The sequence below is a fragment of the Schistocerca cancellata genome, chromosome 2 (assembly GCF_023864275.1).
Source record: "Schistocerca cancellata isolate TAMUIC-IGC-003103 chromosome 2, iqSchCanc2.1, whole genome shotgun sequence".
NCBI classification, from domain to species: domain Eukaryota; kingdom Metazoa; phylum Arthropoda; class Insecta; order Orthoptera; family Acrididae; genus Schistocerca; species Schistocerca cancellata.
Genome location: NC_064627.1, coordinates 169,725,682 through 169,741,102, shown reverse-complemented (window position 1 = coordinate 169,741,102; position 15,421 = coordinate 169,725,682). Strand labels below are relative to the sequence as shown.

The following is a 15,421-nucleotide window of genomic DNA, read 5'->3' as shown; positions in this document are numbered from 1 at the left end:
CTGAGCTGGGGACTGGTAAGCGCCACCAGTCCCCTGTCACCGTAAGCTCTGAGCATACTTCAGCGACCACCGTGCGGCGCGGCGGTGGAACGTTGTGTGTCTCAGGGAATGGGGATCTTGGCTTGACCGCCCAGATCGCGAGGATGGAACAAACCTCTATAAAAAACCGTCAATCTCAAGGTGTGCTGCGCGCTGATGAGATGCATGGCTGTTGAGGTGGAACAGTCGATAGCGGGCAACCTCTGGGGAACCTGCCGCACCTCAGTTGTATAAGGCTTACCTAGGCACGCGGGGCTCTGTCTAGGTGGACTTCTAGTTCCCTAGCTGCTCGTGGGACCGAGATGGATCCTTCGAAATCCTCTTTTCTTCCTCCCAGCGGAAAGGGTGGGCCGCTGGAAGGTTCTAACACCCAGTCTCTTAAGAGGGCCCCTGCAGTCAGTCCCCCTGACTCCGGTGCTTCTTTGAAAAGTCCAGTCTTAGGTAACAGAATGCATTCTGGTAATCCGAATGTGTTTCTCATTGTGAAACGGAAGGAGGGTAGTTTCGAGAAAGTTTCGCCCTTCTATATACAAAAGGGATTGGAGGGAATCTGTGGCTCCTTAAAATCGGTGAAGCGCTTACGTAATGGGACCTTGCTAGTGGAAACTTCCACTTCCCAGCAAGCAACTAACCTCCAATCTGCTAAATGCCTTGGAGAGTATGCCATAGACACTAAACTGCACAGCACCTTGAACTACAGCAAAGGTGTTGTGACATGCCGGGATCTAGTTGACATTCCCAAGGAAGAACTGCAACGTGAGTGGGTTCCAGAAGGTATCGTTGATGTCCAACACATCATGAAGAGGGTTGATGGCACTCTTGTCAAATCCGACTCCTTTATTCTGACCTTCAGTAGCACAAAACTTCCTGAACATGTTAAAGCTGGCTTCCTTCACCTTAGTGTGAGGCCTTATTTCCCAACCCCAATGCGCTGTTTTAAATGCCAGCGTTTTGGGCATACCACCTTAGGCTGTAAAGGCGAAGCGACTTGTGGAAACTGTGGTCAGGCTGCTCATGAAGGTGTTGGTTGCTCGTCTCCGGCTAAATGTATTAATTGCTCTGGGAACCACCCTGTTTGGAGTAGGGACTGCCGCATATTTTTAGTGGAACGCAAGGTCCAGGAAATAAAAACAACCAAGCGTATCCCCTATGGTGAGGCCAAGAAGATCTATAAGTCGATGCAACCTCCCACATTTGCTACATCTTTTACATCCCTGGTTCAGAAGCCTACTCCAAAAGTCGATGCCTCAACGCAGACTGAGGTGGTGAGTGTTGGCACTAACACCTGCAGCTGTCAGTGCACTTGTAACGCAGCCAGTGTTTCAGAGCCAGTAGCCCCTACTCGAACGGCAGACAAAGGTACAGTGGCGAACTTGGGCCAGCCCTTGGCGCCTCCAACAGCTGAGGCTGTTCCCAAGCCCAGTGCGCCGATTACCACTCCAACATCAGCTCCCCCAAAGTCCACCAAACCACAGAAAGCTACCGTACAGCAGCAACAGCGCGTCAAATCCCGTGGTAAACCATCTGACCATGCGGATGTTGTTTTACGTGAGGCTTCATCTGACTCTTCCCCAGAGTTGATGGAGTACGATGTATGTGTGGGGCAATCATCTCGTCCCACGCCTGCCCCTCCACCTGCTGCGCTCTCCCCGCCCCGTCGGAGAGACAGGATGAAGGTGCTACCCCCAACATAGATGGCTCCCATACTCCAGTGGAACTTGCAAGGGTTCAGGACGCATGTGGAGGAACTTCGTCTACTCTCTCAGGGTAGACCACTGTGTCTCTGTCTCCAGGAGACGTATTTCCATCCATCATACTCCCCTGAGATACGAGGCTACACACTCCACAAAAAGGACGACCTGCGTGGAGAGAGAGCTAGAGGAGGTGTAGGTATTTTCATCAGGACGGACTACCACTCCTCGCCTCTCTCACTTACGACGACTTTGCAGGCCGTCGCTGTGTCCGTGCACGTGCGTCATCCATTGACTGTATGTTCACTTTACTTGCCCACAAATGATGCTCATGATGAAGCGGCCCTCACCGACCTTCTTACCCAGCTCCCCCAGCCATTCATTATTTGTGGTGATTTTAATGCCCACAATGTGTTTTGGGGCTCTGCAATCACCTGCCCCAGGGGTAGAGCAATTGAGAGGCTTCTCCTGTCATCCTGTGCCTACTTGCTCAATGGAGGACAGAGTACTCATTTCTCCACGGCGACTGGGTCGTTCTCTGCCATTGATCTCTCGCTTTGCTCTCCAGCTCTTGCCGCCAGTGCTCACTGGGAAGTGGTCGCTGACTTGCACGGCAGTGATCATTTCCCAATCTGGATTCACCTGCCAGATGGCGTGGGCCCCGAAAGGAGACCACCACGATGGGTGCTCAGTGGAGCTGACTGGACACTTTATAGCCAGTTGGCCCAATTCGAACACTGTGTGAATGTTGAGGTGTGGGTGGATCATATTACCCAAACGGTCCACCACGCCGCTGCAGCATCCATTCCACAGTCCACAGGCCACCGGAAGAGGCCACCTGTGCCATGGTGGAGTGCCGAATGCCGCTCTGCAATCAGGACCAGGCGTGCGGCTCTGCGTCTGTTCAAGTGTCGGCCGACTGCTGAGAATCTTGCAGCCTTTCGGGTGACGAGGGCAAGATGTCGCCGCATTATTCGTCAGAGCAAGAAGAGGTCGTGGCAAACGTTCCTGAACACCATTAATCGTTCCACCAAAAGTTCCATTGCGTGGGAGACCATCAGGAGAATTTCTGGCAGAGGAGGGAGGTGCCCCATAGCTGCTGTAATGACTAACGGCACTCTCCACACGGATCCGCGAGACATTGCCCAGACTATGGCAGCGCATTTTGCCACAGTTACTGCAACAACCAGTCAGGATCCCGGTTTCCAGTGCCATAGAGCGGTTGCTGAGAGATGTAGTCTGAACTTCCAGTCCACCTCTCATGAAGTTTACAACTGCCCATTTTCTATGTGGGAGCTGGATTCTGCATTGTCTGGGGCTCGTGACACATCCCCTGGTCACGACAGGATCCATTACAGTATGCTATGGCACCTCACAATGCGCAACAGAGAAGTCCTCCTCGCACTTTTTAATGCCATTTGGGCGTCGGGTCACTTTCCTGACGCGTGGCGTGAGGCAGTTTTAATCCCTTTTTTTAAAACCTGGGAAAGACCGCACAGGCCCAAGTAGCTACCGTAGTATTGCCCTCACTAGTTGCATAGGGAAGACCTTGGAGCGGATGGTCAACCGCCGCCTTGTCTGGATGTTAGAATCCCGGCAACTCCTTAGTCGCTTTCAGTGTGGGTTCAGGAGGTTTCGTTCCACCTTCGATAACCTTGCCCTCCTGGAGGCGGCTATACAACAAGCTTTCCTACGCCGTCATCACCTTCTAGGTGTATTTTTCGACATCGAGAAGGCCTACGATACTACTTGGAGGCGTCTCAGCCTGGAGCAGCTTCACGAATGGGGTATTCGTGGTTGTCTTCCTCTTTTTATTCAGTCTTTCCTCTCGCCACGATATTTTAGATACCGGATTGGTGACGTCCTGTCTGATCGCTTTGAGCAGGAGAACGGTGTCCCTCAGGGTAGCGTTTTAAGTGTGACTCTCTTTGCCATCGCTATTAATAGCATTACGTCCATAGTGAAAAGTCCTGTCCAGTGTTCTTTGTTTGTGGATGATTTCTCCTTGTTTTGCTCTTCTTCAAGCCTTGCAACGACAACTCGCCAGTTGCAACTTACGATTAGGCGTTTGGATGACTGGGCGCAGAAGAGTGGTTTTAAGTTTTCCACCGAGAAGTCTGTATGTGTTCTTTTTAACCGTTCTCGTTCGATTTTAACCTTTCCTGAGTTGAGGATGAGGGACGCTATTCTTACTTTTAAAGACACGGTGAGATTTCTGGGGCTCATTTTTGACTCGAAGCTCACGTGGTTACCTCATCTTAAAGACCTGAAACGGCGGTCACTTAAGGCTTTAAGTATTTTAAAATGTCTTAGCCACAGTACATGGGGAGCTTACAGGACTTGTCTGCTCCAATTTTACAGGGCGTTTGTGCGGTCTCGGCTCGATTATGGGTGCACGGTGTATGGGTCTGCGAGGCCTTCTTACTTGAAAATGTTGGACGTTGTGCACCATGAAGGGCTTCGGTTGGCCACTGGGGCATTCCGAACTAGCCCCATACCCAGCCTCTGTGCAGAGGCTGGTGAACCGCCACTTCATATGCGGCGACGGCTACTTACAGTGCGCCAGGCGTATAAAACTTTGTCCACACCATACACCCCTGCATACCATACCGTTGCTCAGCCTCCTCTGGCACGATTGTTTCATAACCGGCAACGTGCGACGCAGCCCTATGGGATTCGCGCACAAGATTGCCTCGGTGCGATGTCTATGGCTGGTCTTCGTGTTTTACGCCGCGGTTGGAGCAGATCTCCACCTTGGCTCCTCCGGAGACCCAAACTTATTTTAGATTTGACTAATTTTAAGAAAGCTGGCACACCAGATTTTACGTTCCAATCTCTATTTTTTAACATTTTAGATGTGCATCACGGTTTCACTGTCGTTTATACTGATGGCTCCAAACAGGAGACTTTCCTTGGCTGTTCTGTGGTGTTCCCTGATCATGTTACCCGGATTCGCCTCCCTGCTGAATATACCGTTTTCGCAGCGTAGCTCCACGCGATCCTGACGGCACTGGAGCGGATGCATCGTGTTCGGGGCGATCGATTTCTTCTCTGCTCCGATTCTCTTAGTGCCTTACAATCACTGCAGAACCTGTACCCGACTGACGAGATGGTCCAGCTGATACATGACCAACTGTACTTGCTCCAACGGCGGGGTAAAGAGGTATCCTTCTGCTGGGTGCCTGGTCATGTCGGCATATGGGGCAATGAACAGGCTGATCGGGCTGCCAAGGAGGCCTGCAGAGAGCAGGATGTGGTCCAGTGTCCTCTCCCCTTGCAGTCAGTCATCGCTGCACTCCACAGGAAGTGCATGGAGTTGTGGGAGGACGAATGGCTGGCGGTGACGGCCAATAAACTGCGGTCGGTAAAGTCAACCACTCGGCCGTGGCGTTCCTCCTGCCGGCTGCTCAGGCGGGAAGAGGTGGCCCTCACACGTCTTCGGATCGGGCACTGTCCTCTGACACATAGCTATTTATTACGGCGGGAGGATCCTCCGTTTTGTGATGCTTGTGGTGTGCACATCTCTGTCCGGCACATTTTAACAGACTGCGTTTTATACCGTGATGCAAGGGCAGAAGCACAAGTTGATGGGGATCTGCCCTGTGTTTTAGCTAACGATGAGACGTGTGTGTCTAGGGTTTGTAAGTTTTGTGATGTGTCTGGACTCTGGCCTAAACTTTTAGGCTGGCGGTTTTAGTGTATTGCAGAGTGGCTGACTCCTCCCTTTTTTCCTTGCGGTCAGCCAGCCACTTCCATCTGCTCCATTGTTTTAGCTCCCTCTACCTTTTTCTTCCTGTGTTGTCCGTGTTTTACTGCTGACACAATGCTTCATCCCACGCTTCGGTGTGGGTGAGCACATCTTTTTTCAATGATTGTTCCCCGTGTTTTATGTTCCGTTTGATGTAAATGTTCTGAGTTTTTTCTTGACACCCGTCTCACTATGATACTGAACGGGCGCTGAAGACCTTGCTGTCGTGCGCCCACAAAACCCTTCTACTACTACTACTACTACTACTACTACTACGGTATATAAGAAGGGTAGAAGGACGGATGTTCAAAATTACAGACCAATATCCTTAACATCGGTTTGTTGCAGGATTCTCGAACATATTCTCAGTTCGAAAATAATGAATTTCCTAGAGACAGAGAAGTAGCTGTCCATGTATCAGCACGGCTTTAGAAAGCTTCGCTCCTGCGAAACGCAACTCGCCCTTTTTTCACATGATATCTTGCAAGCCATGGATGAAGGGTATCAGACGGATGCCATATTCCTTGACTTCCGGAAAGCGTTTGACTCGGTGCCCCACTGCAGACTCCTAACTAAGGTACGAGCAAATGGGATTGGTTCCCAATTATGTGAGTGGCTCGAAGACTTCTTAAGTAATAGAACTCAGTACGTTGTCCTCGATGGTGAGTGTTCATCGAGGTGAGGGTACCATGTGGAGTGCCCCAGGGAAGTGTGGTAGGTCCGCTGTCGTTTTCTATCTACATAAATGATCTTTTGGATAGGGTGCATAGCAATGTGCGTCTGTTTGCTGACGATTCTGTGGTGTACGGGAAGGTGTCGTCGTTGAGTGACTGTAGGAGGATACAAGATGACTTGGACAGGATTTGTGATTGGTGTAAAGAATGGCAGCTAACTTTAAATATAGATAAATGTAAATTAATGCAGATGAATAGGAAAAAGAATCCTGTAATGTCCGAATACTCCATTAGCAGTGTAGCGCTTGACACAGTGACGTCGATTAAATATTTGGGCGTAACATTGCAGAGCGATATGAAGTGGGAAAAGCAGGTAATGGCAGTTGTGGGGAAGGCGGATAGTCGTCTTCGGTTCATTGGTAGAATTTTGGGAAGATGTGGTTCATCTGTAAAGGAGACCGCTTATAAAACACTAATACGACCTATTCTTGAGTACTGCTCGGGCGTTTGGGGTCCCTGTCAGGTCGGATTGAGGAAGGACATAGAAGCAATTCAGAGGCGGGCTGCTAGATTTTGTACTGGTAGGTTTGACCATCACGCGAGTGTTACGGAAATGCTTCAGGAACTCGGGTGGGAGTCTCTAGAGCAGGGCCTTCCAACCTTTTCAGCTGGCGGACCCCTTATTCAGTCGAAAATCCATGGCGGACCCTTAATCAGTCAAGAGCATAGTAACTTTAACTTTCAGAGCGAAACCCATGGGAACTGAAAGCTTCTTAATGCAAATGCCATGTTCCAAATGACCCCTCTCCCTCCAAAGTATGAGTAGTCTTTGGTTTAGAGATGAATGAAAACAACTTCAAATTAACGATCCAATTTGAATTCCTATTGTATCCAGACTGTTACTAGTGGATTTACTCCCTTTTTTCAACACACTATAGCCTGATTAAAATTACTTTGTAATTGACATTTCACACGTTGGAGCTGCCTTCCACCAAGAGCAATCAACGTCACGTCCAAACTGTTCGCTGATTGGTCGACAAAGCTCGCTCCGCGCATGCGTAAAAGGTTTCAGCGCATCTAGCGCCGTGAGCCGGCGCACAAACGACCGCCGTATTGTCGCGAAACAGTCGATCAGAGAAGCCGCATTCTCCGGCACTAAACTGTGTATGCGTTCTCACTTAGGAACCGCAAAGGCTGCTTGGGAATACGACCTGAAGTAAAAGTAAACATGTTTTTCACACACACAAAAAAATAGTGATGAATTTGGTTTTCACATCTTTATTCAATAATTTTACTCATTATTTTACACGATTTGGTGAAAAGTGGCCGCGGACCTTCTAGAAAGAGCCGGCGGACCCCTAAGGGGTCCGCGGACCACATGTTGGGAAGCCCTGCTCTAGAGGAAAGGAGTCGTTCTTTTCGTGAATCGCTACTGACAAAATTTAGAGAACCAGCATTTGAGGCTGACTGCAGTACAATTTTACTGCCGCCAACTGGTTGTTGTGGTCGTCAGTCCTATGACTGGTTTGATGCAGCTCTCCATGCTACTCTGTCCTGTGCAAGCTCCTTCATCTCCCAGTATCTACTGCAACCTACATTCTTTTGAATTTGCTTAGTGTATTCATCTCTTGGTCTCCCTCTACGATTTTTACCCTCCACGCTGCCCTCCAAAACTAATTTGGTGATCCCTTGATGCCTCAGGACATGTCCTACCAACCGATCCCTTCTTCTAGTCAAGTTGTGCCACAAACTTCTCTTCTCCCCAATCCTATTCAATACCTCCTCATTAGTTATGTGATCTACCGATCTAATCTTCAGCATTCTTCTGTAGCAGCACATTTCGAAAGCTTCTATTCTCTTCTTGTCCAAACTAGTTATCGTCCATGTTTCACTTCCATACATGGCCACACTCCATACAAATACTTTCAGAAATGACTTCCTGAAAAATGTATATTCGATGTTAACAAATTTCTCTTCTTCAGAAACGCTTTCCTTGCCATTGCCAGTCTACATTTGATATCCTCTCTACTTCGACCATCATTAGTTATATTGCTCCCCAAATAGCGAAACTCCTTTACTGCTTTAAGTGTCTCATTTCCTAATCTAATTCCCTCAGCATCACCCGACTTAATTCGACTACATTCCATTATCCTCGCTTTGCTTCTGTTGATGTTCATCTTATATCCTCCTTTCAAGACACTATCAAAAAAATGGTTCAAATGGTTCTGAGCACTATGGGACTTAACATCTGTGGTCATCAGTCCCCTAGAACTTAGAACTACTTAAACCTAACTAACCGAAGGACATCACACACTTCCATGCCCGAGGCAGGATTCGAACCTGCGACCGTAGCAGTCCCGCGGTTCCGGACTGAGCGCCTGAACCGCTAGACCACTGCGGCCGGCAAGACACTATCCATTCCGTTCAACTGCTCATCCAAGTCCTTTGCTGTCTCTGACAGAATTACAATGTCATTGGCAAACGTCAAAGTTTTTATTACTTCTCCATGGATTTTAATACCTACACCGAATTTTTTTTTTTGTTTCTTTCACTCCTTGCTCAATATAAAGATTAAATAACATTGGGATAGGCTACAACCCTGACTCACTCCCTTCCCAACCATTGCTTCCCTTTGATGCCCCTCGACTCTTATAACTACTATCTGGTTTCTGTACAAATTGTAAATAGCCTTTCGTTCCCTGTATTTTACCCCTGCCACCTTGAGAATTTGAAAGAGAGTACTCCACTCAACACTGTCAAACGCTTTCTCTAAGTCTACAAATGCTAGAAACGTAGGTTGGCCTTTCCTTAATCTAGCTTCTGAGATAAGTCGTAGGGTCAGTATTGCCTCACGTGTTCCAATATTTCTACGGAATCCAAACTGATCTTCCCCGAGGTCGGCTTCTACTAGTTTTTCCATTCGTCTGTAAAGAATTCGCGTTTGTATTTTGCAGCTGTGGCTTATTAAACTGATTATTAAGCTGATTATTAAACTTATATTTCGCGAAAAGACCACAAAGATAAGAGAGATTAGGTCTCGTAGAGAGGCATATAGGCAGTCATTTTTCCCTAGTTCAGTTTGGGAGTGGAACAGGGAGAGAGGATGCTAGTTGTAGTACGAGGTACCCTCCGCCACGCACCGTATGTTGGATTGCGGAGTATGTATGTAGATGTAGGTGTAAAATAGAACGAGGCAGCTTGTACCGCACTTTTCAGTCAAAGTGTGTTCAGTAAATAGGAACATATTGGAATTTTTTGTGCAGTAGAGGTGCCCAGACGGAGGCGGCTCGGGCGGTACTCACTCCGCTTCTCGAGCTTGAGGCAGCCGAGTGGGATGGCGGCGGCGGTGGCCTCCGGCAGGCTGAAGGAGCCGATGCCCGCCTCGCTCTCGATCTTGGGGAAGCGGTCCTCGCCCACGGACTCGGTGAGCCCCGTGGCGACGGCGGCCAGCGTGCAGTTCTCCGTCGGCACTTCGGACAGGTCCATGCCGGGCCCGCCGCACCGCGGGTCGCCCATTGCGCACCGGTAGCACTTCACCGCGCCACCTGCAACCCCAAGCTCAGATGGTTCAAATGGCTCTGACCACTGTGGGACTTTACATCTGAGGTCATCAGTCCCCTAGAACTTAGAACTACTTAAACCTAACTAACCTAAGGACGTCACACACATCCGTGCCCGAGGCAGAATTCGAACCTGCGACCGTAGCGGACGCGCGGTTCCGGACTGAAGCGCCTAGAACCGCACGGCCACACCGGCCGGCCTGCAGACCGAAGCATTGCACTCCAGAGGCGCGCACCCGCACAGGACTAGCGGCAGGACTTACTCAGTTTAACACCTTGAAATTAAATGAATGGCATCGTTGGCAACGAAAACAACGAATAATCAATGAAATGAAGTAAATGTGCTGTGGTCGACTTATTTTAAGCTCTAGAATCACGTTACTTCATGTTTTGATTACATCACACTACTCATATTGCTTACTGACTTCAATTAGTCACAAGCACAACAAAATTACTCAAGGAGGGTAGGACGTCAAACGGGCCGACTTGGAGCAGGAGAGGCACCACAGGACATTTTATTTTCTACTGTCTATACTTTTACAAATAAATTCATAAAACTTTGTCAGTATGGCCAGGAAGGATTCAGGATTCACACTCATAGCAGTGTAAGGTGTAATGGTACTTGAATTACGTAACCATTACGGCACCTCATCTGAACCTCTCGATACCAGTAATATTCTACTGTGTTTCTGTAAAGTAGTTAACATATTTCTGAGACAACATTCAGATTTGATTTCATTAATGTAGAAATACTTTGATACATCGATATGTTTATGTTGCAATGATATTATTCTTAGGTCTATTCTTTCTTTTGTCACTATGATCTTTGACATACTTGTAACTCTTGATTTTTGGCCGCGTAAGCAATAGTTAGAGAGTGGGACCTTGAAAAAGTGAAGTCTTGGACGTCATGTTGAAAAGACGTAAATTGCAGTCAGGTTATAAAATGTGAAGTTTAACAGTGAGGAAGATGTTTTCAAGAATGTTTTGTATTATGAAGTGATGTTTTGTGTGTTGCGTGATATTGCAGCAAAAGAAATAAAAAGGAAGTGTAACTTAAATTCGGAGTGCTGGTTATTTTTTTACATCACCATAGTGCAACCTTTCAAAGGTTTAATCTTCAATAATGGTTTGTGAAACACATCTATAAAACTTTTGAATATAGCAGAATAAAACCTAGGCCTCTCTGCATCCGAGCTTGGAATCATCACCACCTAGATTTTCGACGATTGAGCCATGATTTTACAACGAGACCAGCGTGGGAAACACGAAAAGATGAGTGCATATTTTATTCATTATTACATGAAACGACTTTATTAACTGTGCTCTAATGACACCTACCACATAATAACTTTGTTGTTGCCCGAAAATGCAGTACTTAGCAGCGTGAGCAACACCGCAATCATTATTAAATTTTGACCTTTGTTGTCGTAGGGTTGTTAGAAACGGCAAAAAAATAACAAAATAATTTTTTTTAGATATGAAATTTCATTATTTTTTCTCTTACTGTTGGCTGCATTTGTTGCTATAGGTACATTTTTCTTCACAAGTAAGAGAAATTCTTTGATGAATTTTGCACAGCATACAAATCATACTTACAGGTGTATGAAACTCTAGAATTTTCCAAATCTATTAAAAACTGTGGTAAAAACTGAGATAATTAACTACTAAATTTGATTTTTTTCTAAACATAAAGTTTAAAACGTAACACCTCATTCATTTTTTCATAAATTAAATAGATTCTAGAGATTCAGACACCTGTAAGTATTGTTTGTATGCTGTGCAAAATTCATCGAACAGTCTCTCTTACATATGAAGAAAAGTGTACCTATAACAACAAATGCAGCCAATATTAAGTGAAAAAATGATGAAATTTCACATGTAAAAAAAATTATTTTGTTATGTTTTTGAACTTCTGCTGCTACGAGAGTGAATCTTGAATCCTTCCTGGTAATTCTGACAAAGTTCTATGAATTTACTTGTAAAAGTATAGACAGTGGAAATTAAAATGTCCTGTGGTGCCTCTCCTGCTCCAAGTCGGCCCGTTTGACGTCCTACCCCCCCCTTAATGCAAAGAGCAGAGACATAAATAAGAACTGAGCCGTGCTCACTCCCAACTACGAGTTTTCGTGAACTTTGCTGTCTATCTGTATTTGGTTTCCCACACTTGTTGCTGTTATGTCGTGTTTCTTCTTCCTTCTACGTGTGGCAGCAGCGATTTGTATCGATATTTGCACCTTGTACCAGCGTTGGTTTTGTTCATATGGTTTCCGGCTAGGGGATCTACAGGCAGTCGGTCAGTTGCTGCGGACCAGTGAAGTTATCTCCGCGCGGTGCAGTCGGCTGGGGCCGCTGGCAGCCCCATCGCAGTGTCGGAGCGTGTGTGGAGCTGTCCGATCGCTACGAGCTTCGTGGTTCACCGACCCAGGACGTCAAAGTTGAGTAGTAGTTTCAACTACCCAACCCACGTCCATTCATGTTGTTTGTTCGTTTCGGTGGTTCACTGTTGGGGAGGTATTCCTGTGAGCAACACTGAGTGTTTCTATTGCTGAAATTTACCCACCATGCGGTGGAATTAACTATATAGGTTGACTACAATTCAAGTGCACTAGCGGAATTTTGTGCCTTGTGGCCATTAGTGTCTTCGTAACTAACGTAATTTCAGGCAGTGCCCTTTCCTCACTCGTTGTCACTGTCCAGCATGGTGTTTAGTTTTGACAGGTAATACCTATTTCATTGTGGATAATCACGTTTGTAACTTCTTGTGTTTGGGTTCTCATGTACCGATTGGTGGCAGGAAAGTTGTTTTGTCGGTCGGTCCGTGGCTGTCCCCTTGTTGGGTTCCGATGGATCAAGTGTAGTTGGGCTCACCACCTGTCTCACCTAAGTGAACGAGGGCAGACCGACCTGCCTGGAGGCTTCTGAGTGCCGTTTTCCTTATTGTCCTTCTCACCGGTGTTTAATTGTCTGTTTATAATCGATCATAGCTACTGATTTAAAAAATTCTTGCTTTTACTGGATTTTATGTATTTTTGAATTTTGAAAAATCAATTGTGGGCCTTCAGCCACTTAAATTGCGGCCTTCTGCCTTTGAAAGGTTATGGTAATTTATTTTAAAATCTTGAAATTTTTTTTTGTGGGCCTTCAGCTGTTTGTATCGCATCTTGTTTATGGTTGTCTATTCACCCTTGCCTTGAGGCTCTCAGCATCGCTGTGTATGTATAACTATTTTATTTGCAATTTTAACTGCATGTTTCTACCACTTGAGATTTATCTTGTTGCTTTAAGATTTCTTGTTTGGAGGCCTTCAGCCGTGAAATAATTTCCTCTTTGAAACTCGTAGTTCTAAAGATTCGGCTATGTGCCGTTTTGGTTTAAAGGTGTTATTGAATTACAATAAATTACAATTTTGAGTGAACCTGGCAGACACCTTATCTGGTCCTTTCCACTATCCTAATCACCTGTTGTGCACAGCGGGTTTAGTTGGCGTTTCAAGAACACAGACTTAATCAGAAAAGCACAACAGAAATAAACGCTCAGACTCGATGTGTGGAATGATCTTACAGATTAACCAGAATTCAAAAAAAAAATTTACATCATATCTGAATGTAGATAATTCTACGTTTGCCGGAAGCTTACTGATTGCTAACCATTCCCCTAAAAATTTGGAAGCCACAGTTATTTTGTACAGAGAAGAGTGCGTGGTTGATTTGGAGGAGGGGACCACACAGCGAGGTCATCGGTCCCGTCAGATTAGGGAGGGATGGGGAAAGAAGTCGGCCGTGTCCTTTCGAAGGAACCATCCCGGCATTTGCCTGAAGTGGTTTTGGGGGATCACGGAAAACCTAAATCAGGATGGCCAGACTTTTGTACAGAGAAGTCAGAAGGTGTAAGATGGATCTTCGGGAAAAACTAGACGTCTGTAAACATCTAGAACGAAGGAACGGAAATTTACTGAATGACCAGCTGCACCTTGCTTGCAGACATTCTCTTGAAGGCTTCAAATCTATGCTGTCCAAAAAGTCTTCACACGGTTGCCGGTAGCCTTTTACGAGCTGCTGATTCCTCAGAATTCTAATATACCTTATTTGTGCAAACGTATTCATTTACCCAGTTTTATATTTTGTGAAGACACTGATTTTACCCAATCTCGTTACTGTATGTTTTGCACTATATGATGACCCATGCACTGGTCTCTTTCACCGTCACGTAAGTTTATCGCAGCACTTTCAAGTATTAACTTTATTACTGTTCGTACGATAATGTACTTGTGGTCTTATAAGGGTTTCAGTGTTAGTGTATTTTACTTTAGAGTATCGTCCTTTAACATTCTTCATTTTTCACTGTCCTCTCACTCCTTCCCCATGCCTCCTCAACGCATTTCGACTTACTGGCCGTTTACGCCACAAGTGTTCTTCCATCTCGGCGCACGCGACACCTGTCCTGTTTTCTTGGTGTTCACACACTCCGTTTCCTGCCACTTGGCGTGCAGTTCGTAACATTACCTGACATTTTATTTCATTGGTTTCATTTCTGGATTTTAGCTATTCTTAGTTGATAAGCCCTGACGATAGGGGCCAACAATTTAATAATATGTAAAATGATATTCGCTGATAGCATATTTTCGTTGGTAAAATGTCAGATCGCTGCATTATTTGTTTTTCCAATGCGAAATTTTAGTAGGTTCGACGCGCAAGTCTCCAAAGTGGCGTCAAATCTAATGACTTGCATCCGGCGAACGGCCTACCCGACGGGAGGCCCTAGTCACACGACATTTACATTTTTTAGTATGTCCTAGTTTTTAGTCTTTTGGAAATGTTTTATGATATATGTGATATTCCTACCTCTTTGTGGGGTTGTAGTCTCTGTATGACGCTTGACTTTGACATGTTTGTTTCCGGCTGTTACATTGTCTTCAAGTATTTCTGAAGAAGACAGGTTTACATCCGTCGAAACCATGGTCAAACGCTGCATAAAACCACCTTTGTTGCAAATGGTTGGGTGCTTTGGATTGATTTACTGACTTTTAACCACAGCCATGTTCAAAATATTGATTACGTACAAAATTAATCAAAAATGGAAACCCATGAAATTAAAGCGTTACCACACCGCATTCAACAAATGACTGTAGTTGCGGAAGCAACCAGCTACACCTCCTCACTGAATTCCAACACCGGCAGCTTGAGATTAGCTTTAAAAAACAGTTAACAACAATACGGACAAAAATTTCTACAACGCACATAAAATAAAACAATTACCAGACATGAAATATTTCAATAAATCATTGCGTTAATATAAAACGCCCTTTAAAAGAAAACCCATCCGAGCTCGAGACTATATAAGACTCTTAACCAACAAAGGGATTAATAATTAACATCGCCGCGCGGGATTAGCCGAGCGGTCTAGGGGGCTGCGGTCATGGACTGTGCGGCTGGTACAGGCGGAGGTTCGAGTCCTCCCTCGGGCATAGGTGTGTGTGTTTGTCCTTAGGATAATTTAGGTTAAGTAGTGTGTAAGCTTAGGGACTTATGACCTTAGCAGTTAAGTCCCATAAGATTTCACACATTTAAAAAAAATTAACATCACTTAAACATGATAAAACGCATACATTGTCCAAACGTAGAGAGATTAATACGAGCGTAAAATATATATATAAACCAAATAAAACTTTAAACCAAGCTCGCGAGTACAGTAAAAGTAACGGCTCAC

The 15,421-nt window shown here is 45.8% G+C and overlaps 1 protein-coding gene across 1 annotated transcript in view; it reads right to left on the bottom strand.

Moving 5' to 3' along the window:
* LOC126161487 (uncharacterized) overlaps positions 1–15,421 on the bottom strand; it is a 279,003-nt gene that overhangs the window by 61,353 nt on the left and 202,229 nt on the right. The window contains exon 2 of the mRNA XM_049917385.1: positions 9,455–9,697. Within this exon, the coding sequence (XP_049773342.1) occupies positions 9,455–9,697 (243 nt within the window). The remainder of the gene's footprint in view (positions 1–9,454; positions 9,698–15,421) is intronic.